The sequence below is a fragment of the Lithobates pipiens genome, unplaced genomic scaffold (genome assembly GCF_037356315.1).
Source record: "Lithobates pipiens isolate NorthernLeopardFrog02 unplaced genomic scaffold, aLitPip1_a1.2 Scaffold_30, whole genome shotgun sequence".
Classification (NCBI taxonomy): Eukaryota; Metazoa; Chordata; class Amphibia; order Anura; family Ranidae; genus Lithobates; species Lithobates pipiens.
Window position 1 is genome coordinate 85,537,956 of NW_027507791.1, and position 26,806 is coordinate 85,564,761.

General features: G+C 41.1%; 1 protein-coding gene and 3 long non-coding RNA genes across 6 annotated transcripts in view; 2 read left to right on the plus strand and 2 right to left on the minus strand.

Moving 5' to 3' along the window:
- Window positions 1-26,806, minus strand: part of SPTBN5 (spectrin beta, non-erythrocytic 5) — a 404,631-nt gene that overhangs the window by 193,519 nt on the left and 184,306 nt on the right. For all 3 annotated transcript variants that reach the window (XM_077464540.1, XM_077464541.1, XM_077464539.1), the window contains exons 32-34: window positions 24,899-25,078; window positions 12,074-12,277; window positions 10,642-10,791 (exon numbers count right to left, since the gene is read on the minus strand). In XM_077464540.1, the coding sequence (XP_077320666.1) occupies window positions 10,642-10,791; window positions 12,074-12,277; window positions 24,899-25,078 (534 nt within the window). The remainder of the gene's footprint in view (window positions 1-10,641; window positions 10,792-12,073; window positions 12,278-24,898; window positions 25,079-26,806) is intronic.
- LOC143943047 (uncharacterized) lies at window positions 14,719-16,065 on the minus strand. Its single transcript, XR_013264875.1, has 4 exons — window positions 16,031-16,065; window positions 15,782-15,928; window positions 15,096-15,347; window positions 14,719-14,943 (listed from the first exon to the last, which is right to left on the minus strand). It is a non-coding gene; the product is annotated as an uncharacterized LOC143943047 (long non-coding RNA).
- LOC143943045 (uncharacterized) lies at window positions 17,966-19,312 on the plus strand. The gene is made up of 4 exons (XR_013264873.1): window positions 17,966-18,000; window positions 18,103-18,249; window positions 18,684-18,935; window positions 19,088-19,312. It is a non-coding gene; the product is annotated as an uncharacterized LOC143943045 (long non-coding RNA).
- LOC143943046 (uncharacterized) lies at window positions 20,901-22,247 on the plus strand. Its single transcript, XR_013264874.1, has 4 exons — window positions 20,901-20,935; window positions 21,038-21,184; window positions 21,619-21,870; window positions 22,023-22,247. It is a non-coding gene; the product is annotated as an uncharacterized LOC143943046 (long non-coding RNA).

Consider the following 26,806-nt stretch of genomic DNA (forward strand, 5'->3'; position numbering starts at 1 on the left):
CACGCGACAAGTTTTCATCCGAAACCTCTTCTTAAAAGTATTCCGTACAGTCAGTACTTAAGAGTCAAACGTAACTGTAGTACTGGTTCTGACTTTAAGGTTGCAGCTAATGATTTATACAAACGGCTTAAAGCACGTGGATATAGCCACGCATCTCTAAAAAAGTCTTACAATAGAGTAAAAAAGAAAGATAGGACCACTCTCCTCTTTTCTAATAAACCTAAAAATATAGATGACAAAGTACGCATTGTTACTAAATACTCCAACCAACATCAACCATTCCGGGCCATAATTCAGCAATTCTGGCCACTTCTAAAAGTTGACCCCATTGTTAATCAGTATATAAATGACACACCATCAATCACATTTAGGAGACCTCGGTCTCTCAAGGACTGCTTAGTTAAAAGTCATTTTCAGGATAGCTCAGGGGTAAATATAACCAAACAACCAGGCACTTACTCATGTGGCCAATGTGAGATGTGTCCTTACATCAACAACTCTCGAAAAATCAAACTGCCCAATGGCAGTTGGTTTGTTCCAAAATTTCATGTTACATGCTCCACTCCGGGCATTGTATACCTGGCCCAATGCCGTTGTGGAGGCTTCTATGTCGGTAAAACTAAAAGATTCTTTTTTATCCGTATAAAAGATCATATAAAACCTATTCTAAATAAAAAAAATAACTACGGCCATAAGTAGGCACATTGGTATTTACCATTCATTTGACCCTAATTGGATCCGTTTTACAGCATTGGCCCATATACCTTTAAATTCACGAGGCGGTTCGGTGGACAAGTTTCTTTTACAAACCGAAGCCAAATGGATTTTCACTTTAAAAGCCACCCAGTATCCGGGGTTCAATGAAAGCATCAGTTACAGATCTTTTCTATAGCTCAGCTCCTCGACCCGCTCTGTGGATCGCCTTGCCTCCTTTGTGGACCCCCGTGTGGGTTGGGTCCAAGAGGAGAGAGAGAACTTCATCTTTCCCCTTACCTCCCCCTTCCTTTCCCTCTCCTTTCCTCCCTTTTATTTTTTTTCAATTATTATATAATTGTTATATTTGATACATCATTGTATAAAGTCATTTGTCGTTAATTAAAAAAAATTTTTTGAGTGTGTATAATTTAGTTATGCTTTGCTGTTTCATATTGCTTGGTCCAAAAATGGGATTCATGGCGAGCACATATAGGGATCTCTGTTGCTCTCTATGACTCTCATTCAGATACAGGCGTTATATATCTTCCCCGCACCGCACTCCGGAATCGGACTACATTGTGGTGCTGGGGTGGATCTTTTTTTCCCCCTAGCGCTAGTATGTGAGGACACATGGACACCCAAGGGCGCCCCGGGATTAGCTTATCCGCGGGGCGCCCGATTTTGGGTGGGTATGTACATGTATTTCCCTACGGGATAGAAGCCCAGAGGACCGCCGACTAGCCTGCTTCTGTGACGACTTTTTTCTTTTTTCTTTCCCCGCCCCCCTCTGGGGCGGAGAGCTCGCACAGCCCTGTCTCCGCAGCTAGCCATCATTGGCAACCACCTATGCTGATTCCGTTTATCAGCACTGCGGAATTATGGGGATTGTAGTCTGGACGTCGTAACGACGGGCTTCGCGCATGCGCATTGCCTTCTCCTGGATGTCCGCATTGAGCCGGTGACGTCAGGCGCCGGCTCGATGGATGGAGGATTTATAAGCAGCGCAGTCTATGGACATTTAGATTACAGGTACGGTACAGGCATCACTGCGACGCTGGATCTCTGCTCCCTGGTAAATTGGATACATTTGTTTTCCACTCTGTAGCAGTTTATACTTTTTTCTCAAAATTTTTATTTATATCTTTTCCATTTGCCTTTAGGTCTAGCAGATACTGAGGGGCAGCCAAGCGCTGCACTCACTAGCTTTTAAAAGAGCAGTGTATCGAATTGGCTAACTTGTTGTGGCGATTTGCTTTACATTCATTGCATCTATATTGCTACATGGTTACACCATTTCATCCTCTTTTACTTTCAAAGGTAAAAGCATTTATTTTCTTTTTAGCCATTTTTAAATTAGGCTCTAATTGACAACTAATGTTTAATGCCTGTTTAATCTATCCATACTTGTCACCTAATATTAATTATCCTAATTAATATTTTATATATCTTTCTTTGATATGGAGGCTTTCGCCCCAATTCCCTCACATAATTGAGGGCATTATAACGATTATTATTTAGTCCAATTTAACTATGTTTTTGTCATTTCTTATTATTTTATATTTTTATTTTTATTTTTGTAGCGCTTGCTTACCTCCATCTGTGTCCTCCATTGAGCTGGGGGGGGGGGGTTTTGATCTTACTTGCCTGGCTTACACAACTATATTCCAACTTTTGCCGGCTCCGGGGTTGCGGTGTATCTTTTTGACCTTGGGTAAGCATCGCCTTATTGGACCAAGCATATTGAGATTATAGATAATCATGTAATAAAACAATCTTGTAAAGTATTTTTTGAATATATCTTATAGTGCATGACATTGTGTGTTGATGTTTTTTGTTTTTTTAAACTATTTCTCTCCTTATGTTATTGTTAGTTGCACATTCCCCTGAAGAAGCACATTACGAAACATGTCGGGAAGAAGTGCGATCATTTTATCAACAAATAATTTCAGGATCCCCAAAACCCAATAGCTATGTATTTCCTGTATATTCTTTGTATCTGTCATTAATGTTTATACAATTTATTTTTAATATATTGAAATAAAACCTTTATGAATTTTTATATTCTTGCTATTATTCTCTTATAAGCTGCACCGTTGAAAAATCCCCTTCTGCATTCCCCTTCCCCCTTCCCCTTTATATATGATATTTAATGTTAGAATAAAATCAAAAGGCAAAAGAGATTTCTGCATTATCCCAGTGTATTTTACAATATCAAGGTCTTGTTGCATAAGCGACCAGTGCACTTTTTTCCCTCCTTTTTTATGAAGAACAATTTCTGTTTCAATATGTTTATTGAGAATTTGAATAAACAGAAATAAACAAGAGATTACAATCTACTCCTTGTGAGCCCTCACAGGGGCCACTAATCATGAATACAAAACCAAAGGGCAAACCATCACAGTATACTTCTAATAAACACAAGATAAGGAAGGGAAATGAGCAGGGGATGAAATCGAGACTGGTTCAGTACCAAACAACTCGTTCCCTTGTTGTTTCCTGAGGGTGAGCCCTTTTCCTACTACCCCCGTCCATGGGTGGCAGCAGTTTTTATTAGCAATGGGAGAGATTACTAAGGAGAGTGAAGAGAGATAGGGAACAGAAGAAGGAAGGGTAAAGAGAAGAGGGGGGGAGGAAAGGAGGGGGGGAAGCTCGGGCGTGGACGCCCCGCCAGGAGAAATTAGACCAAGCCCAGGCATACCGCTTGGAGTACAGGGAACTCATAGGAGATGCACAGCTCCCAGATTTTTAGAAATTTAGCATGAGAATTATGGACAATACTGGACATACGTTCCTGAAGTAACATAGCAGTCATGCGGGTCTTAACCCCTTGAAAATCTACCCGTTGTGACTTCCAGGCTTGGGCAATGGCCCGCTTGGCCGCTATAAATAGATAGGTAGCCAGCTTCTGTTGAGGGCCTCGCAAGCCAGGATCGTTAGATGAAAGAGTGTCTGCAGCAAGCCAAAAACCCTAGACCAGAACCCCACCAACCTTGGGCAAGCCCACCATGTGTGCATAACATCACCTCGCTGTCCACAGTTGCGGAAGCATTTGTCAGTACTCCCAGGGAATGCCCGAGCTGTGCGGGCAGGTACCCAATACCTATGAAGAACAATTTCAACAGTCCCATCATACGCTAATCTGTACTTAGTGGGAGTGGGAGTGGAATGCATTTTAAGATGACTTCTTCTCTTTGTACCTGTGCCACATCCTAGCTTAGCACAGATACATAGATGATGTGTTTGTCATCTGGACTGGTACCTTATATAGTAATTTAATATCTTTATGTTTGTTTTCAGTAGGAACATATACAGCTTTAAATTTACTATCAATTTAAGTGCATCCAAAATCTCCTTTCTGGATACTAAAATACTGGCACAACAAGATGTCTCATTGGAGCCCACAGCAGGCAGTACTATACTTCATGCAGCTAGCGCTCACCCTCACCCTCTAATTAGAAGCATATCCTATAACTATTGTCTTAGGATACACTGAGATGGTTTTAGATCAGAAGAATCTTGCAGAAGAAATTATTAAAGGTAAGGATACTGCAGTGAGAGTATAACAAAAATATTCTCAAGAAGACTCTTTAAAGAAGTCTTATCAAAAAGCTCAGATGAAAATTAAGTTCGGCTCTACTCATATTAATACTCATTATTCTTGCCGCCATTAGAATGTTAGGGAATGTCTTAATAAATATTACCCATTAATGAGTGATAAAACTGTGAATAAATATATTAAAAGAGACTTGAAGTAGTATCAGATGATCTAAGAAGATCTAAATTCAAGACAGATTGGCACAAAGTTACTTCCAAGGGGCAGATAGGGGTGACCCCTGTACAAATAGGGATACTTTTAAACATGGCATGTGCAGCCAAAGTTATTCGATTAAGGAGGATGAAACCATTTACTGCAAATAGTTCTATGTTTAATCCTTGTCACTTTGTTGGACTCACCTTAGCATTGTCAGACTACTGGTATTTCCTTTTTGATGCAATGTCACTCTGGTGTTTTTTACGTTGGCAAGACTAACCCTTAATTCAGGCATTACATTTCTGACTACATTTATCTCATCAAGAATGAGAAATTATTAACTCCAGTTAACTGACTTGCAGGGTTAAATTATCACTGATACCGCATTTGTTTACTTCATTGCCCTGGATCAAATGAACTCAAGGGTGGTCCTTTTTCATAATTCCATACTTAGGCTTGAAATTCGTTGGATATATATATGCTAAGGGCCATTCAGGCACCTCGCACAAATGAGGTTTTGACTAATAAAAACTTTCCTATGAGCATGAGCAACTATGCTGTGAGCAATTTGCCATTCATTGAAAATAATTGGTATTTCTGTTTGCCACATATATGACATTTGTAATTTAATTTTGCTAGTGGAATATTGTTTGCCTTTTTAGTGTTATATATATATATATATATATATATATATATATATATATATATATATATATATATATATATATATATATATATATATATATATATATATATATATATATATATATATATATATATATAATTTGAAGCTTATTATTGTACATTTGATAGTTATAGAACTATGTTGTTTTAAAATCTGTGTTGTCAGCTAAACTTGACCAGTATGGTCCTACTAGCCTGCCTCCTTTCAATCCTGGTGTTTGTGTTTTTTTATGAGCTGCTCTTATTCCTTTCCTTGAGTTTTCCCTTTTCGTTTCTTGTACCTTGTTTTGTTTGTGGGTGGATCCCTGTATTGTTGTGGTATGAGGTGATCTACATGTCCAGTGGTTTAACAGTGTGGTGGAAGTGGCGTGCACTACTCTTGTGCGCATGAACGGCCCACCAGATGCAGCCCATGTCAGCAACTAATTGGCATTTTGAGGAGTATACCTTTTCTGTTTATTGGGGATCCTGGTGTCTGCCTCATCCATACATTGGTAACCCTTGGAAGAATGATCACTATAGACACTTGTATTCTTGCTTTATAGACATATGCAATATTAATGATCTTTCTGCTTTATTTTTAATTCAGCTCCATATGGATTGAAGCATTACATTGCGGAGCTGGTAGGTTATCCGATGCTACATTCCTGTTTATTCTTATGTGCTGCAAATAAATCTTCATAATGAATTTTGAGTGTTTATACATATCTATGTGTGTCACATTTTAGCGTGTAGTTGTCCTGCCTGTGTAATTCTTACCTCCTTGCTGCAGTGGTTCTCTAAAGTCTTGTAAACACTACTAGATTTGTTTAGTCCATCTCAGCAGTTAGAATGACAGCTCAGGCTGCTGTACTAGCAATCCAATGTTAATACAGAAATCTCCCCTGCTCTGCTATTGTGTTTTTACAGGGGGACAGCCCCCCGCACCAGAACACTCTGGTTAGTGCTCTCAGACCCTTCTAAATAAGCCAGTCGACGGCCTGGCTTCTGTCGGACTGGCTGCTGTTCCCCCCGGCCTGAATGTCGGCAGGGTTCTATTGAACTGGCCGATGCCATCCAACAATCAGCTTATGTGTACTAGGTTTTACTAGGTCTGCACCAGAACACTCCGGTTAGCGCTCTCAGACCCTTCTAAAGAAGCCAGTCGAAGGGCCGGCTTCTGTCGAACAGCGCGGCTTCTGTCAGACCGGCTGCTGTTCCCTCCAGCCTGAATGTCGGCAGGGTTCTATTGAACCGGCCGATGCCATCCAACAATCAGCTTGTGTGTACTAGGTTTTAGACCTGTGATCCCATTCACATGTGTTGTTTGGCTTCTGTGCTCACCTATGGGTGTCACCTACTATTGGGTTTATATTTCCTTTTCTTCTATCACTTCCTAGACCACCTCCCAGTTTGCTAGCCTATATAGTGCAGCCTGCGTTGCCTGAGCAATTTCCTAGTTCTTTGAGCCCCTGTTTGCCTACTATTACATGTATTCAATGTCTGACTTCTCGTGTATTGACCCCAGCTTCGTCTACCGTTTGTGCTAGCCTGCTGCCCACCCTGACCTCATCTTGTTTCCTGGATTTCCTTCTGTCTCCTGCTATTTGCTCTCTGCAGACACGAGTGGTCTCTGCATCTTCAGCTGGGTGTACCTGGGGACCACAACCTGGTTCCAGCTGGCTGCAATTCCATCCCCACCATCAAGGGCACTGGTGAAGAAGGAGTGGTTGGGCTTAAATTCCGTGTCCTGAGGAACCCCAAGTTGGCGATATACTATCACTGAAACCTGACAATGAGTACAATATATATGAAATTTTGTATATTACTATTGACTTTACTGTATTATTGTGGATATGTTTTCCATATTTCTTGATGAAGCAGACTGTCGTCTGAGAAACGCACTGAATTCTATCCCCATCCCACTGGTAGATATATGGGGGTATCAACCACTGATTATGGTGGTTTTAAGATATTAGCAATATTAGTTATGACAATTGCAAAGCCCCTTGGTTAAATACTATATTTGTAATCTGCTAATATAATTTTGGATGTAGTGTCTAGCTCTAAGTAGTGTAGTGTCTAGCTCTAATACCAGTCTGATATAGTTATTTTTTACCATTTCAACAGTTAATGGGGGGGGGGGAGTTGTTAGATGCACTAAAAAGCAGCATGCCCATATAAACAATACAGTGGTGGCTAGTGTTTTTATTTTTGGGGGGGCGGCCAACAACCACCCACTCATCAACTATCCTTTCAGCCAATTAGGTGACAGATCTCAGACCCGCTTCCTGATTGGCCGGGGGGAAAATCAATGTTAAAATAGCGAATATTAATTTTCTATTGTAATACACCTGGGTGGGCTGTGAGCGCATTCTCTGCGCTCTGAGTCCACCCTATCTTGAAGCCTATTAGAGCCTTTGGCTCGAATCAGTGCTTCAAAAAAACACCCCCGTAATTGTAATTCATGCGCCCAGTGTCCTGCAAGGGTATGGACACATGTATAGAGGGCGGAAGCATGTATAGGGGGGGCGGCGCCCGTGTCCCCTTAATGGACGGACCACCCCTGATATAGTATCTTTTTACAGCTTGACCATACATTTTTAACTGGAGCTGGCTTTTCGATCCATGTAGGAACTACTGAGAGTTATTTCATATAAAACACACAATTTATTCATTTCCATTCTCAATAAAAAGGTTAACTTGCAACCTTAACCTACAGAAGTCTTAATGTGAAGTCTGGATATTTCCCTTTATGAGAAAGCTATAAATATTACAAAAGACAAAGCCAAAAAAGAAAAGACATCATTATTGAGTCTATTAGAAAAGCAGGTGGTTTAATACTATTTTATACTGTAATGGAATTTTTGAGGTGACGGGTACAAGTCCAGTGCCCAAACAAAGTCTGTTGCCTCGATTTTCCAACTGTGTGTGCCAGTCGCCACAAGAAAAAATAAAAGCCTACAAAGAGGATGAAGTCTGAATGGTATTCCTCGGTTCTATCCCTAAACCCTGACAGCAGAGTGCACATGTTATGAAAAGGCAGCACATCATTTGCTCCCGGTTTCACGGTGTCTGTTTTAGTTGGAGAGCCAGCAGACACAACAAAAGGAAGAAGATGCCAAATCCCAAAAATAGAAAGGAGCTAGAGCTGATTTAAAAGCCACCGCTTGTGCAATTGCTCATGTAAAGATTCAGCTCCATCTGACCTATCAACAGGACAATATTCTGTGACACTTTTACACAACTGGTGCAGAGATGCATGCAAGAACAAGAGCCTGAAATAAGATACAAGATGGCATTTGTGTCAGGTGACACATATCATAAGGTCCGAGGGTATACTTCTGCCTTAATGCTACTCTCTAAAGGGGTAGGTTTTATGTGTTTTTAAAACTGGAAAATACAAACTAAACATACAAGGAGAAAAATACATAGGCAGTGGTTGTCTTCAGTGATATATATACCCAAATATTAATCAGATAGTTAATCCAGAGACGAAGGCTGAAGTTATATGCAGCTCTCATCTTTTCTTGTAAAACCCAAGTTTGGGCCTACAGCTGCAACCCATCTTAATGTGGATTAGCATCAGTTATATTTTCATGTTAAGTGCATGCAGACTATGTAATGTGTGTGTGTAATGTGTTCCCATTTCCCGATGGGAAATGTTGGATGTGAGCTCGTTGGCTGAAAGTTCGACCGTGTGTATGCTCCATCAAACATTTGTTGTTGGACTTTACGCCAACAAATGTTTGCTAGCATGTTCTCAAATTTTCCGCCAACAAAACGTTGTTGTCTGAATTTCCGATCGTGTGTACACAAGTCAGTCGCACAAAAGTTCACGCATGCTCGGATTCAAGCAGAAGGAACCGCACTGGCTACGTTTCCGTGTTCGTAATTGTTGGCCAACATTTGTGTGACCGTGTGTATGCTAGACAAGTTGGAGCCAGCAACCTTGGAACAAAAATCCACGGTTTTGTTGTCGGAAAGTCCGATCGTGTGTACGAGGCTTTAGAGATCACAAAATAAGTAAGAACACATTTTTTGCAAAACAGAAGTTGCCAGGCTATGTTTGAAAATCTATGAGGTACGTTGTCTAGACACTACTACTCCTAGATTATGGACAATACACCTTATAGCACTTGTCTCAACTGGAACCCAGACAATTAGCTTTCAAATTTTTATTTTCTAAGCTGTGTGGAACAAATGAAAGCTAGATGTTGATTGGCTGCTGTAGGCAACGGGCACAGTTAAAGTGCAACTAAACATGATTTAACTGTTTCCAAAAATAGTTTCACTCAATGCATTCCATAAATGATAACTGTTACAGCTGCTTGTGCTCTCCCCTGAAGACCCCTTTCACACTCAACCTCGACCACATCAGCAGTAAAGGGACACTGGTTTTAGAGGCACTTTATTGTCATTTTAGCTGCACTTTCCGGCAGTTTTAACCCATGCAGCTGAAGAAAGGGTTAACACCGCCTGTGTATTAGCACTTCCAAAACGCTTTTCAGGAGCGTCAGGAGTGCTGCCAATGTATTCCAATGGGCAGGGGCAGTTTAGGAGCGATGTATACAGTGTTCCTAAACCACCCCACAGATGCTGCTTGCATGACTTTTTGTAAAGGCCCGCAAGCGCACCGCCCCAGTGTGAAAGCACTCAGGCTTTCACACTGCGGTGGCATGGGAGCCGTTTTTCAGGCGCTTTACAGGCGCTATTGTTATCGTTAAAGTGCCTGAAAAATGGCATCAGTGTGAAAGGTTTCGAAATGTCAAGCCATCAAATGCCTGGTGTCATAATAGATCATATGGGCAGCACCAAGGCAACTACAGATCAAACAAAGGCTAAGATGGCAGCTTCCTTCAGTGTAAAGGATAAGAGGATTTAGTTCCGTTTTAAGATAGATACTTCCTATTAATTTGCCCCAATGTTTTTCATTCTCAGTTTTACCAATTGCTTACTGTTAAAAAAGAAAAGAAAAGTACAATATTATCCAATAAACACAGAATTATTGCTGACATATTTCTCCTAAAATTACTTCTGCTGCCTGGGTAAGGCCTCATTTCAGTAGCTCACTGACCCGCTAGATCAGCCCCTGCTTACTTTAACCACTTGTTGCCAAATCCAGTATATGTGACGTCATGTGACTTCAAGTGCTTGTACCAGGCAGTGGCAGCCCATCCATAGGGTATATGATCTACATACAGGGTGCCGGATGCATGGATTCCAATCAGGGTATTTATTTATTTTTTGGTAGCATGTGATTAGAGCCAGAGGCTCTAATAGGCTTCAAAAAAGAGTGTATAAATTGTGTTTAAAAAAACACTGCGCAAATATTGTGTGACATAAAAAATTGCAAAACCTACCAATTTATTCTCTAGGGCCTCTGCTTTAAAATATTATATAATGTTAGGGGGTTCTAAGTAAATTTCTAGCAATAAAAAACAAAACGTTTTTCACATGTAAACAAAGAGTGCCAAAAAGTGCCTGGTCTTCAAGTGGGTAAGAAGCTGTATGTAGTTTGATTTGCTTACCTCCTGTGCATTCAGGATCTTCTCCATGTTCCCAATGTCTCTGTAGAAGACTTGTTCTTGGTGCACTTGCTCCAGCAACTTTCTCTTCAGTTCCCATTGCTGGTAAAGTTTCTTATTTTCTTCTACGAGAGCTTGAAGTTTGTCATTGATCTAAAAAAGACAAGCAATAATGCTTGTTTTGGCTGGATTTATCATAGCTTTACTATTGTGGTTAATCATCTCAAAGTGGAGTTAAACTTAGTTTTTAAGTTTTTTAAACTAAGTTTTTTTTTTGGCAGAAAAGATTCTTCTACTTCTTCTTCTTTCTTCTAACAAATTGTTTCCCCTCCTGCTAACATTTTTTTTTTGTGTACATTGATAGGACAATGCAATGTATACTCTCAGCATCTGTAAGTTGCCAAATATTGAAGCTGGGTGCCAGAATAATGTACTCAAGTACACAGGCATGGAAGTCACACCATCAGTGGCCATTCAATGGCTAAAAAAAGAGGATGCCAGGCCAGCAGAAGAAAGGCAGTGGTAACAATGTGTAAATCTTATATCTCTGGAGGAGGGCAAACTAAACTAAAGGTAACTTTGCTGTGCATAACTGCACATTATGACAACAGGGTTGATTTAATCAAGGCAAAGAGACTTAGTAAATGAGGGGAAGCTCTGCTGACTTACATCACCCAATCATGTGCAAGCAAAAATGCTTTTTTTTTTTCTTGCATGTGAGTATTTTTAAGTAAAGTGAAGCGTCACCTCATTACTAAGCTCTGGAGCAAGCGCACTTGCAAAATGCAGTCTAGTCCCCTTTAGTAAACCAAACTCAATGGCTCCTCAGGTACAAATATACTTTAAAGTTGAACCATCCAGAACTGTACAAGTCTGCATGAATAAATCCGCATTTTAATATACAGCAGCCATTCTCAAACAGGGTTGCATGGGACTGTGGGGATTCTTCAGAGTTTACTAAAAAAATAATGTCTATTGCTTGCTACTAATTATTACTTTTTATTATTAACAAACTTACAATTCAGCTATTGTGTACTGCCATAAGCATAATCAGATATAATGGGGATTATTTACAAAAAGTAAATCCACTTTGCACTACAAGAGCAAACTGCACTTGAAATTGTACTGAAACTGCACTTGGATGTGCAGTTGCTGTAAATCTGAGGGGTAGATCTGAAATGAGGGGAAGCTCTGCTGATTTTATCATCCAATCGGGTACAAGCAAAAATGCTGTTTTTTTTTCCTTGCATGTTCCCCTCGAATCTACAGCAACTGCACTTCCAGGTGCACTTTCAGTGCAATTTCAAGTGCACTTTGCACTTTTAGTTTGCACTTATAGTGCAAAGTGGATTTGCCTTTTGTAAATAACCCCCAATGTCTGTTAACATATGTAATGCAGCTTTTTTACAATACTAGAAAAAGCAATGAATTTTACCTGTATGGAAGGGATTTTGCCCTCTTGGAGAAGGGATTGACCAATGGACACTGTCCTGTTGTAGGTTTCCTGATGAGCATCTATATTTTGCTTCAGATCTTGGTGGGCTTTCAGCTTTTCACTACTAGCCAAAACACCACGTATGGTCTCTTCGGCCTGCATCTCTCGGGTTATCTCTGCTGCCCAGGAGAAGTAGTCACGTACCTAAACACAGAAAAACAGCTATAATATATGTAACTTAACCACATTAAAAACATTCTATTACATTTTTGTACAGAGATATTGCAATGGACATCATATATCATAGTCAATAAAGCTGTATTTAGTTGAAAAATATAGTACCCCATTGCCACCAGACTTTAGGTCACTTTAGGGTAAACGTAGAAGGTTTCTATGAGTTACTGCTTTCAGCACTTTGATCTCTGCCCTACCAAATTAGACAGATGGATTTAAAGGAAGCCTGTACAGTAAGAATTCGGCAGCCATAACTGATCATGTACTGATCCAATAGCCTATTTACGTTCTGATTTTTATTAAGTTTACATGAGGTGAGTACAGAAACATAAATATTTCTTAATTTACTCACGCTCCTCTTGCTAAATACTTGCTCTAGTTCAGTGACTCCAAGTCCTGAAGCAAAAGACATCCGAACAACTAGTATTCTAAAATTTCAATCCGTGTATGGGCAGAGTGGTTGTACAGAGGTCGATCTACCAATTGACTTCTGTACAACCGCCCTTTGGGCTATAGCCGGCGGCACTGATCAGTGTACTTTGACAGCTGGGAAGTTTTTCTGCTGTCAGAATACAATAGCTCTGCGGGGAGGATTCCCCCATCCACCTCAAGTGTGTGAGTGGGGAATAGAGTTCAACCCGCTGGTTGAATGAAAAAGAAAGATTAATGTATGGGGTGCTTAAGTAGGAGTTATTATAATTCCATGAAAACTAAATAGGAACACAATTGTTTTAATATTTTTTTAATTGCAAGTATGCTTTAACTGACATCATATGCAGATCAAAGGTAACCCATCTGATCTACTATGAGTAAAACAAAGTCATTACAATGTAGCAAAAATAACCAAACTACTAGGTAATTCATATGGACACTGCAGACACTTTTCTGCAGCCAGTGAGCAGACACTTTTTCAGCCAGTGAGCTTCAGGGGAGGAGAAGAAGCAGGGCGTACCACACACCATGTGTGACATGTGTGGTACATTTAAAGTCCACAACTGGTTTAAAGTGATTGTAAAGTCTGGATTTTTTTTCCTATAAAAATAACAATCATGTTATACTTACCTGCTCTGTTGCAGTGGATTTGCACAGAGCAGCCCAGATCCTCCTCTTCTCGGGTCCCGCTTCTGTGATTCTGGCCCCTCCCCCCTATTGCGTGCCCACACAGCAAGCAGCTTGCTATGGGGGCACCCGAGCCAAGTCACAGCTCCCTGCGTCCATTCAGACACAAAGCCTGGCCCTGGCCCTGCCCCCTCTCTCCCCGATTGGCTAGCTGACTTTGATTGACAGCAGCCACAGCCAATGGTGCCACTTTTTTCACTATATTTTTTCACTATTCATTATCATTTGCATATAAGTGGATGCTACGCTGCATTTTGGACTTGGCACTTTATATTTTGAGATGAAAGATATTCAGATAATATTTTTTTTGTCACACACATGTATTAATCATGCATTTAAAGCGGAGGTCCACCCTAAAATGGACCTTCCGGTCATCGGAATCCTCCCCCCCTCCGGCGCCACAATTGGCACCTTTCAGGGGGGAGGGGGGTGCAGTTACCTGGATAATCCAGGTAACTGCACCCACTTCCGGGATGGCTCTCTGCGGAAAGGGGCGCCCCTTTCCGCAAGTGCCCGCCCCTTTCCGCAAGTGCCCCGCTGCCTGCTGGGAAAACACACAGATCCCAGAGGCAGCGGGGACCGTCCTTATTGCACAGCGCGGCTCGCGCATGCGCAGTAGGGAACCGGGAAATGAAGCCGAAAGGCTCCATTTCCTGATTCCCATACCCAAGATGGCGGCGGCAGCACCCGAGAAACGATCTACAGATCGGCTTCGGGTGCCGACATCGCGGGCGCGCTGGACAGGTAAGTGTCACTATTTTAAAAGTCAGCAGCTGCAGTATTTGTAGCTGCTGGCTTTTAAAAAAAAAAAAAACGAGGAGTCCCGACGGACTCCCGCTTTAAAAGTGATTTATATTCTATGTATATGATTTAGTTGTGTTTGATTGCGCTCAGTTTTATTTCATTTTATTGCATTTTTTGGCGTCGGAGCACATGAAAACAGCTGCAGCCATCATTTATTTTATTTATTGAATTTGGTTCACAATTTGTGTGGTAGCGCTGGATTTATGTGAATGAATTATGGCAATTAACACGTCTCCATTTAGCAACACTTTAATGCAAGTCAAATCGCATTGTAACACGTTGCAATATGTTGTGCTGTGTTTTAATGCAGAGCGTCATATTTTCATATGAACTGGGCCATGGATTTTGGAATGTCAGTGCGCTGGGCTAGCATTAAGCAATTCAAAAAACGAAAGTATCCCCAGAGTGGGGTTTTTTAACAGCGTAAATTACCTGTGGAGGCTAGTTTATGTATATATGGAAATAAATACTGACATGTGGCAAAAAAATAATAATACAAATGTTTATTAGTAAAAAAGAGGATTGAACAGGTGACACAGTGGTCAGGGACTGAGCTCCACTAAGTGAATAAAAATATATGATATTACATGGATAAACAGAATACAATTATAATGCCTAGACCATAATACCACTGTAGATACAGTAAAAAATAGATAATGTGGACCCTTTACGCGTTTCGACCCTCTCGGGGGTCTTCTTCAGAAGGTTTTTATCTATTGTAAAAGAAGGAAGACAAACATAAATACATATCCATACATGGTGCACTGTACTGTACTAGAAATAATCTGCTGTAAGCAGAATATACACCAAACATTGCATGGTTACATAATTAACAGTCAATTGGTATACATTGCATAATAGATACCTATATCATTCACGTAGGAGATCCTCTTTGAAAGACAGAAATAAGCTCCGCCATTTCTCCCATATCCTTCACAGATGCGCCAAACTTGCATAGTTGAAGTTGGTCGCTATGCTCTACCGAAAAGGGAGAGCAAGGGAACGGAGTTCAAGGGATAAATGACTTACAGGGGATCACATCGCTATTGCTACCTCCAATATAAAATAGTGGAGGAGGGTATAGGTATAGGTAGACAGAAGTCGGGAGGGGGACAACCTACAATAAAAACAAAAGAAGATATAAGGATGTATATATATATATATGAAAAATCCCTATTCAGGGGCTGTCCCCCCTGTATAGGGGGACAGAAAATATACCCACATGTAATATGACGGGTATATAAGTATAGAGGTAAGCCATACTACTTGAGTGTAGCATGCCATACACGATTAGAGTTTAAGCAGATGATAATAAAAGCTAAAGATCATTGTAAGTGCCCAGTGATGAGTCAGCAACGACAGACAACGCCAGATGACAAAGAAGAAAATAAGTGAAATAAAGACACAGCATGTGCAAAATCTAATACCCCAGCATGACTGGTGATGAAAGTAAGATGGTGAAAAGTAAAATAAAAATACACCATGTTCTGGAGTCCAACGTGCCCCAGCGTAACAAAAGTAAGTGTGGAAAAAGGTGGTATATATATATACCTGTGGTTAATATCAAGTAAGTGCACGTTATGTAGCAGAGCCAAAAAGGGGCAATATAATGGGGATAGTAGTTGATTAGAAATGATGAGCTTTACAATCAAACCCCTCAGATACTTATACTGTCATGGGACAGAAAAGACCTTTTATCTGCAAATAAACAAGAGATAGTATTAAACTCCTGCAAGCAGAGCTATATATAGGCAGTAAGGAGAGTAGTAAAGCATTCAGTAAAATAATCCAGTGACTTACCCTGCACCTAAAGTCAGTGCTAATGCTATCCTGTAGTAAACAGAGTGAATTGCCAGTGTGAGGAGGTGGGATATAAATCATGTGTCGTTCAATTAGCTGAATCAAATTAGGAACTCCACCTGTCTAACCATAGCCTCATTTGGTCGCCATATAGGTTGATTAGAAATAATGAGCTTTCCAATCAAACCCCTCAGATACTTATACTGTCATAGGACAGAAAAGACCTTTTATCTGCAAATAAACAAGAGATAGTATTAAACTCCTGCAAGCAGAGCTATATATAGGCAGTAAGGAGAGTAGTAAAGCATTCAGTAAAATAATCCAGTGACTTACCCTGCACCTAAAGTCAGTGCTAATGCTATCCTATAGTAAGCAAAGTGAATTGCCAGTGTAAGGAGGTGGGATATAAATATCCCATGTGTCGTTCAATTAGCTGAATCAAATTAGGAACTCCACCTGTCTAACCATAGCCTCATTTGGTCGCCATATTGGCCGACCGGATGTGGTCCCCTCGGCGTTCCGGAAGTGACCTTCCCAACATGGCGGGAAGGTACACAGTAGTGTCGCACCGGCGTGACGTCAGCACGTCACGTCGCACGCGTGCAACACGCGTGCGCAGTGAGGTGCCGCGTCCGTTACTGTTCCGGAATGCCGCCGACCAGATGCATTGTCCCGGGGGGACGGGTGGTACCTACCCGCACAAGCCCCGGGACGAACGGGGAGAGGAGTGCGCGCGCCAATGCCGCTCCCCTCTTCTGGTCGTGAAGCCATACCCAAGCAGTCCACCCTATGTGCAGCGAAAGGAGCAAGTATGCTCGAATGGCACTATCTGATGGAGAAAGAGGGGAAATGCACACAAGCTTATCCGTCATAGAGTGTATAGAAAAATATATAAAAGGACATTTTGATACATTTAATAGCAACATGTCAGGAGTAAAAATAAATATAAAAATAGCACAAAAACATTTCATAATGAATATATCATTTACAGGTAAACTGGGTATACATAAGAAAATCATCTACTGGTTGGTATACAGAATATGGCAAGCTGGTTATCGGATGGTGAGGCCATATATACATACTACGTTACTGTATCACATATATGCACATATACTCCCATCAGGCGCAGAGAGGAGCAAATAAGGATAATCAATATAATCATCCTATTTAGGGAATTAGTGGAGCACCTATGTAAATGTGAACATTTGCACGTGTGTGATATGTTAACTTTATAGGTGCCTTGGGGGGCTATATCTAAGGCCCAAACCAAGATTGTTCCAATTATCGCCTTGGAAGCTATTCATGTTGACAATAAAAGACAAAAGACAATCGACAATAGCCGAAAAGTGCCAAATTCAAATAGTACTAAACCAAGTAGAGCTCATGGCCGACGTCACGCCGGTGCGACACTACTGTGTACCTTCCCGCCATGTTGGGAAGGTCACTTCCGGAACGCCGAGGGGACCACATCCGGTCGGCCAATATGGCGACCAAATGAGGCTATGGTTAGACAGGTGGAGTTCCTAATTTGATTCAGCTAATTGAACGACACATGGGATATTTATATCCCACCTCCTTACACTGGCAATTCACTTTGCTTACTATAGGATAGCATTAGCACTGACTTTAGGTGCAGGGTAAGTCACTGGATTATTTTACTGAATGCTTTACTACTCTCCTTACTGCCTATATATAGCTCTGCTTGCAGGAGTTTAATACTATCTCTTGTTTATTTGCAGATAAAAGGTCTTTTCTGTCCTATGACAGTATAAGTATCTGAGGGGTTTGATTGGAAAGCTCATTATTTCTAATCAACCTATATGGCGACCAAATGAGGCTATGGTTAGACAGGTGGAGTTCCTAATTTGATTCAGCTAATTGAACGACACATGATTTATATCCCACCTCCTCACACTGGCAATTCACTCTGTTTACTACAGGATAGCATTAGCACTGACTTTAGGTGCAGGGTAAGTCACTGGATTATTTTACTGAATGCTTTACTACTCTCCTTACTGCCTATATATAGCTCTGCTTGCAGGAGTTTAATACTATCTCTTGTTTATTTGCAGATAAAAGGTCTTTTCTGTCCCATGACAGTATAAGTATCTGAGGGGTTTGATTGTAAAGCTCATCATTTCTAATCAACTACTATCCCCATTATATTGCCCCTTTTTGGCTCTGCTACATAACGTGCACTTACTTGATATTAACCACAGGTATATATATATACCACCTTTTTCCACACTTACTTTTGTTACGCTGGGGCACGTTGGACTCCAGAACATGGTGTATTTTTATTTTACTTTTCACCATCTTACTTTCATCACCAGTCATGCTGGGGTATTAGATTTTGCACATGCTGTGTCTTTATTTCACTTATTTTCTTCTTTGTCATCTGGCGTTGTCTGTCGTTGCTGACTCATCACTGGGCACTTACAATGATCTTTAGCTTTTATTATCATCTGCTTAAACTCTAATCGTGTATGGCATGCTACACTCAAGTAGTATGGCTTACCTCTATACTTATATACCCGTCATATTACATGTGGGTATATTTTCTGTCCCCCTATACAGGGGGGACAGCCCCTGAATAGGGATTTTTCATATATATATATATACATCCTTATATCTTCTTTTGTTTTTATTGTAGGTTGTCCCCCTCCCGACTTCTGTCTACCTATACCTATACCCTCCTCCACTATTTTATATTGGAGGTAGCAATAGCGATGTGATCCCCTGTAAGTCATTTATCCCTTGAACTCCGTTCCCTTGCTCTCCCTTTTCGGTAGAGCATAGCGACCAACTTCAACTATGCAAGTTTGGCGCATCTGTGAAGGATATGGGAGAAATGGCGGAGCTTATTTCTGTCTTTCAAAGAGGATCTCCTACGTGAATGATATAGGTATCTATTATGCAATGTATACCAATTGACTGTTAATTATGTAACCATGCAATGTTTGGTGTATATTCTGCTTACAGCAGATTATTTCTAGTACAGTACAGTGCACCATGTATGGATATGTATTTATGTTTGTCTTCCTTCTTTTACAATAGATAAAAACCTTCTGAAGAAGACCCCCGAGAGGGTCGAAACGCGTAAAGGGTCCACATTATCTATTTTTTACTGTATCTACAGTGGTATTATGGTCTAGGCATTATAATTGTATTCTGTTTATCCATGTAATATCATATATTTTTATTCACTTAGTGGAGCTCAGTCCCTGACCACTGTGTCACCTGTTCAATCCTCTTTTTTACTAATAAACATTTGTATTATTATTTTTTTGCCACATGTCAGTATTTATTTCCATATATACATAAACTAGCCTCCACAGGTAATTTACGCTGTTAAAAAACCCCACTCTGGGGATACTTTCGTTTTTTGTTTTCAACATACCAGGGGTGATCAGCGCCCTCTGACCCTGCATTGGGGTGTTACCGTCCATTTTTTCTAGTCTTCTAAAACCCGGGTGGTTAAACACCCTTCCCCATTCGGTAACATACAGAGGTCTGGGCCATGAGCTCTACTTGGTTTAGTACTATTTGAATTTGGCACTTTTCGGCTATTGTCGATTGTCTTTTGTCTTTTATTGTCAACATGAATAGCTTCCAAGGCGATAATTGGAACAATCTTGGTTTGGGCCTTAGATATAGCCCCCCAAGGCACCTATAAAGTTAACATATCACACACGTGCAAATGTTCACATTTACATAGGTGCTCCACTAATTCCCTAAATAGGATGATTATATTGATTATCCTTATTTGCTCCTCTCTGCGCCTGATGGGAGTATATGTGCATATATGTGATACAGTAACGTAGTATGTATATATGGCCTCACCATCCGATAACCAGCTTGCCATATTCTGTATACCAACCAGTAGATGATTTTCTTATGTATACCCAGTTTACCTGTAAATGATATATTCATTATGAAATGTTTTTGTGCTATTTTTATATTTATTTTTACTCCTGACATGTTGCTATTAAATGTATCAAAATGTCCTTTTATATATTTTTCTATACACTCTATGACGGATAAGCTTGTGTGCATTTCCCCTCTTTCTCCATCAGATAGTGCCATTCGAGCATACTTGCTCCTTTCGCTGCACATAGGGTGGACTGCTTGGGTATGGCTTCACGACCAGAAGAGGGGAGCGGCATTGGCGCGCGCACTCCTCTCCCCGTTCGTCCCGGGGCTTGTGCGGGTAGGTACCACCCGTCCCCCCGGGACAATGCATCTGGTCGGCGGCATTCCGGAACAGTAACGGACGCGGCACCTCACTGCGCACGCGTGTTGCACGCGTGCGACGTGACGTGCCGACGTCACGCCGGTGCGACACTACTGTGTACCTTCCCGCCATGTTGGGAAGGTCACTTCCGGAACGCCGAGGGGACCACATCCGGTCGGCCAATATGGCGACCAAATGAGGCTATGGTTAGACAGGTGGAGTTCCTAATTTGATTCAGCTAATTGAACGACACATGGGATATTTATATCCCACCTCCTTACACTGGCAATTCACTTTGCTTACTATAGGATAGCATTAGCACTGACTTTAGGTGCAGGGTAAGTCACTGGATTATTTTACTGAATGCTTTACTACTCTCCTTACTGCCTATATATAGCTCTGCTTGCAGGAGTTTAATACTATCTCTTGTTTATTTGCAGATAAAAGGTCTTTTCTGTCCTATGACAGTATAAGTATCTGAGGGGTTTGATTGGAAAGCTCATTATTTCTAATCAACCTATATGGCGACCAAATGAGGCTATGGTTAGACAGGTGGAGTTCCTAATTTGATTCAGCTAATTGAACGACACATGATTTATATCCCACCTCCTCACACTGGCAATTCACTCTGTTTACTACAGGATAGCATTAGCACTGACTTTAGGTGCAGGGTAAGTCACTGGATTATTTTACTGAATGCTTTACTACTCTCCTTACTGCCTATATATAGCTCTGCTTGCAGGAGTTTAATACTATCTCTTGTTTATTTGCAGATAAAAGGTCTTTTCTGTCCCATGACAGTATAAGTATCTGAGGGGTTTGATTGTAAAGCTCATCATTTCTAATCAACTACTATCCCCATTATATTGCCCCTTTTTGGCTCTGCTACATAACGTGCACTTACTTGATATTAACCACAGGTATATATATATACCACCTTTTTCCACACTTACTTTTGTTACGCTGGGGCACGTTGGACTCCAGAACATGGTGTATTTTTATTTTACTTTTCACCATCTTACTTTCATCACCAGTCATGCTGGGGTATTAGATTTTGCACATGCTGTGTCTTTATTTCACTTATTTTCTTCTTTGTCATCTGGCGTTGTCTGTCGTTGCTGACTCATCACTGGGCACTTACAATGATCTTTAGCTTTTATTATCATCTGCTTAAACTCTAATCGTGTATGGCATGCTACACTCAAGTAGTATGGCTTACCTCTATACTTATATACCCGTCATATTACATGTGGGTATATTTTCTGTCCCCCTATACAGGGGGGACAGCCCCTGAATAGGGATTTTTCATATATATATATATACATCCTTATATCTTCTTTTGTTTTTATTGTAGGTTGTCCCCCTCCCGACTTCTGTCTACCTATACCTATACCCTCCTCCACTATTTTATATTGGAGGTAGCAATAGCGATGTGATCCCCTGTAAGTCATTTATCCCTTGAACTCCGTTCCCTTGCTCTCCCTTTTCGGTAGAGCATAGCGACCAACTTCAACTATGCAAGTTTGGCGCATCTGTGAAGGATATGGGAGAAATGGCGGAGCTTATTTCTGTCTTTCAAAGAGGATCTCCTACGTGAATGATATAGGTATCTATTATGCAATGTATACCAATTGACTGTTAATTATGTAACCATGCAATGTTTGGTGTATATTCTGCTTACAGCAGATTATTTCTAGTACAGTACAGTGCACCATGTATGGATATGTATTTATGTTTGTCTTCCTTCTTTTACAATAGATAAAAACCTTCTGAAGAAGACCCCCGAGAGGGTCGAAACGCGTAAAGGGTCCACATTATCTATTTTTTACTGTATCTACAGTGGTATTATGGTCTAGGCATTATAATTGTATTCTGTTTATCCATGTAATATCATATATTTTTATTCACTTAGTGGAGCTCAGTCCCTGACCACTGTGTCACCTGTTCAATCCTCTTTTTTACTAATAAACATTTGTATTATTATTTTTTTGCCACATGTCAGTATTTATTTCCATATATACATAAACTAGCCTCCACAGGTAATTTACGCTGTTAAAAAACCCCACTCTGGGGATACTTTCGTTTTTTGTTTTCAACATACCAGGGGTGATCAGCGCCCTCTGACCCTGCATTGGGGTGTTACCGTCCATTTTTTCTAGCATTAAGCAATTCATCCCCACACACATGGTGTGAAGTCTACATGATTAAAGAAGCCAGTGCTTCTTTCAATCTCTTCATCCACCTTGACTGTGAGCTTTCGCCTTCTGAATAGATTAGAGTTGTTGTGATTCCACCATTCTTCTCACTTAAACTGTAATGTTACAATCATTATATAAACATGAACAAGTGGTGCTTAAATGGCATATCATCAAGGCCCATTGATTATTTGTGCCTTGTTGTAATTGTCCTGTAGACCTTGAGTTGATAATTGTTGAATGGAGCATATATTGGACCCAGGCGGAACTTTGAAGGGGGGCAGCAAATTGACGATCATGGTCCACGTGTCAACTGCAAGCAGGTGACAGGTAGACCACAAGCAGGTTTCTGTGTCCCCCACCTTCTAGCTGCAGGTCCGTCTTTCCCCACCCAGCCTCCAACCCCTTTAGCCATGCTTGTCCCATACTCTCCCTCCACCTCCACAAGCCTCCTCTGCCACTGTCATCAGTGAACAGCAGAAAGCAGGAGGCAGCATAGCTCAGAACGGAGGGCAGGAGAGGGAGATGCTCAAATTAACTTTTGAAGTTAAACCACAGGTGATTGGTTACTAGGACACAGGGCAGTCCTAAGCAACCAATCACCAGCTTGCTAATATGGAAAGTCACTTTGCTGGCTCCTGCTCCTGGCCTCTGTTTAGAACTGTGCTGCCTTCTGCTCTGGGGTAGGACACTGCTATGGGAGGGAAAGGGGGGGGGGGGTTGAGAAGTGACCAGAGGTCACTGCTATAGGGCAAAGGGGGCAGAAGACACTGTGTGTATGTATCGGGGGTGATGTGAAGGGGGCAGAGGACACTGTTATGGGCAATACCACCCCCCATAGCAGTGTCCTCTACCAACCTTCACATTATCCCCCCATCCCCCTGATCCCTGCATTCTGAGCCTAATTCACTCCTGATCCCTGTGTTCTGAGCCTAATGCACTCCTGATCCCTGCATTCTGAGCCAACGCACTTCGGATCCCTGCATTCTGAGTCTAACGCACTCCTGATCCCTGCATTCTTAAGCTGATGCACTCCTGATCCCTGTATTCTTAGCCTAATACACTCATGAACCCTGCATTCTGAGTGCAATTCACTCCTGATCCCTACATTCTGAGTGCAACACACTCCTGAACCCTGCATTCTGAGTGCAACGCACTACTGACCCTGCATTCTGAGTGCAATGCACTCCTGAACCCTGCATTTTGAGTGCAAAGCACTTATGAACCCTGCATTCTGAACACAACGCACTCCTGAACCCCCGAATTCTGAGTGCAACGCACTCATGTTCCCTGCATTTTGAGCGTAATGCACTCCTGATCCCTACATTCTGAGAGCAATGCACTTATGAAACCCTGCATTCTGAGCACAATGTTTAAAATTTAATTTTAGTTTTAATTATCATGATATAAAATAATGGATGTGGGGGCCTTTTGATGGGCCTGATTTCTATTTTTTTAACCCAGGCAGCACAATGTCTGGGGCCAGCCCTGGTTAAACCTCCAATAAAATCACTGAACAAGGAAAAAAATAACAAGTGCATGAAATAAATTGTGCTTACCTGATCGAGAACCTCTAAGAAATGTATTGTAACTGCAGAAACTTATACCCATCAACTCACATATGCTACCTAAAACCCATGTGGTACCAGGATTGCCCAGCATACTAGACAGGATGCCCCGTTACATGTACAGAAGGAAAGCTGCTATCAGTACCTACTACCTGTAGCCTATAGTCTCTTCCCTGTTGTTTTTTTTTTAAACATGATGGTGATAGAGGAGGAAAAGCATGTATGCATGGTCTTTAGCATATAATAAGCTGTTTTTATTGATAAAACCCAGTCTTTGTAAAGCAAGACTTAGCTTGTGTTACTCAAATAAAGGGTTACAAGAGAGACAGCTGTCTAATGTTCATATAAGGAGGATTGGTCACAGCTCCACAGCTCGGTTCCAGATTATATTTATCTATGATTCACAGCCAGCTAGTGTTCCCCTCCAGTCTACACGTGATTCTCATATTGAAACCCTTACCAACTGCAAAGTTAAATAGACAATGATAACACTGAGCTGACACTTGACAAGGAGAAGTCTCCACTTCAAAGATGGACATACAGTATCTTGCCTTGGGTTCCATAGCAAATAGTCCTGTGTACCCTCATCACAATTTACTATGACCTCAGCAGTTCATAGAAAGCAGCATCTAGAGTACTGAGTTTATTAAGGAGTTACAAACCTTTGATACCAATACAATGCATTTATAGATTTTGTACATGCTTCAAGTTAAAAAATCCTAATACAAATGCAGGCTTCTAACATATTGCGGAGTAATCCAATTGCACCACCAGCTAACCCTCAGACTGATTGGAACCACATAATCTGCTGCAGTGTATGGGTTACTAGAGTGTAATGTACATCTGTTATCCTACAAAATTATGAACTTACAGCAGCCAAGAAGAAATAGAGTTTACATGCTTGTTCCAGGTCAGTCCTTCTTTTCTCCACTTTGTTCTTGATCAGCTCCCATCTTTCCACCACCTCCTGCTGCTTTTGCTGTAAAGACTTACTCTGGTCTTTGGAACACCTGGGTAGAACTTCATCTGCTGTGTCAATTACCTCTTGTAGCTGGAAAACAGAATTCAACACTAAGCACAGTTCCACCTAAATGGTGTCAGCTAAAGAAAATCCAATTCCAAAGTGAAAGAAAACAGTTACTGTATAACCCATGGTATACAAATTGCGCACTTTTTCAAAAACACGTCTTCATTTAGATCTATACATTTCAGAATTATTCTCTAAATTCTGGACCATGTTAAGATAAGGTCATGTATAGTTGCTCTTCTGTGCTGCTCATTGGATTTACTGTAGCTTACTGTATCTGTTCAATATTTGTATTTAGTTACATAGTAGATAAGATTGGAAAAAGTCAATCCAATCCAACCTACATGTGTGCATTAGTGTGCATCAGATTAAGTCTTCAAGAACATGCATGTATATTACGCCCAAGGTGAAGAAGGTGTCTAGAGTTTTTTTTAAATTTCAACACTTCTAGCCTATACCACTGGCTGAGCAAGGAAGTTCTACATTTTTGCTGCTCTAAACATAAGAACTGTAATACAGTCCTACAACAAGTTGTGAATTAAATCTGTAGCTGATGTTATGCTTGAAACCCGCGTAATGCCGCTGCTATTTGTTTTTTGTCTTATGTTTGCAAATTACACAATGTAACCATCTAAATGCTGTCCTGATATGTTGGATTATACATTAATAAATCCTTTGTAAAATAATAATTAAATCTGTAGCCATGTCCTGGGCTACGTCCTAGACTACTGCAATATGGAGAAGAAGACCTTTTATTCTTCTCTTCCTCTACTGAGATACTGGTGTTATGCTGCACCGTTCTCTTCCGGCCAGCAGAGGGAGAGCTAAAGCCAAACAAATCCATAGACTGGGAGTTGTCATTTGAAATGGCAGCCATATAATGGGAAAAATACACTCCTTACACTACACATTCCAGTAGCCACTGCATAGTAGGAGGAGTGGTGAGATTTGTTTTAAATTGTCCAGGGAAGTTTTTCCTCTTGGCACCAAGAGAGTTAAAGAGAGAGCACTTCTGTCTGGATATTTGCCTACCAGAGGGAGACCATACCAACGGAGATTCAAGCCTGAGACTGGCAATGAGGACACCCGGGCCAGCGCATCACAACCCATGTCACAGCACCCGCACTGCTACCGCAGGAAAACTGATGCAAGCACTCACCCTATGTGTCTCACCAATGATCACTGGAGGCTTTCAAGGAGAGACTGAGTGGGTACCCCTTTCTATAGTGAGAGGTCACTGGAGCAGCCAGGGGACTGGTGGGAGGAGCCCATTGCTGATATTGCTAGCAGGGACTGAGCCATTGAGAGCAGGACACCAAGTGTACCCAATCCATAACACACTTATTCTAAACATAGAATGCACCTATACCACATTACACCAAACCTTTACTGCATCTGAACCATATCTACCTTGCACCTGTGCTGAGACTATACCATACTTACACTGTACCAATACTGCATTCAGGTTAACTGGTACTGTCATTAATTGCACCAACACTCTTAAAGGAGCCCACGGATAGTTGTCAGAAAAACATCTCAAAGAACTTCTCCTCTTGTGATAATTATTCTGCAAGCCCCCTGTGTTTCCCTTTGCTACCATCCTCCTTTTCTTTTGGGCAGTGCATACCCAGTCAATCTAAGACTAGCATACCACCATGAATGCACTCCGGCAGTATAGTTCCAGGTTGGTAGATTAAACTTTACTACTGCTGCACTTTAGGTGGCCTTCCTACAGTTTATGCTGATCTGGAC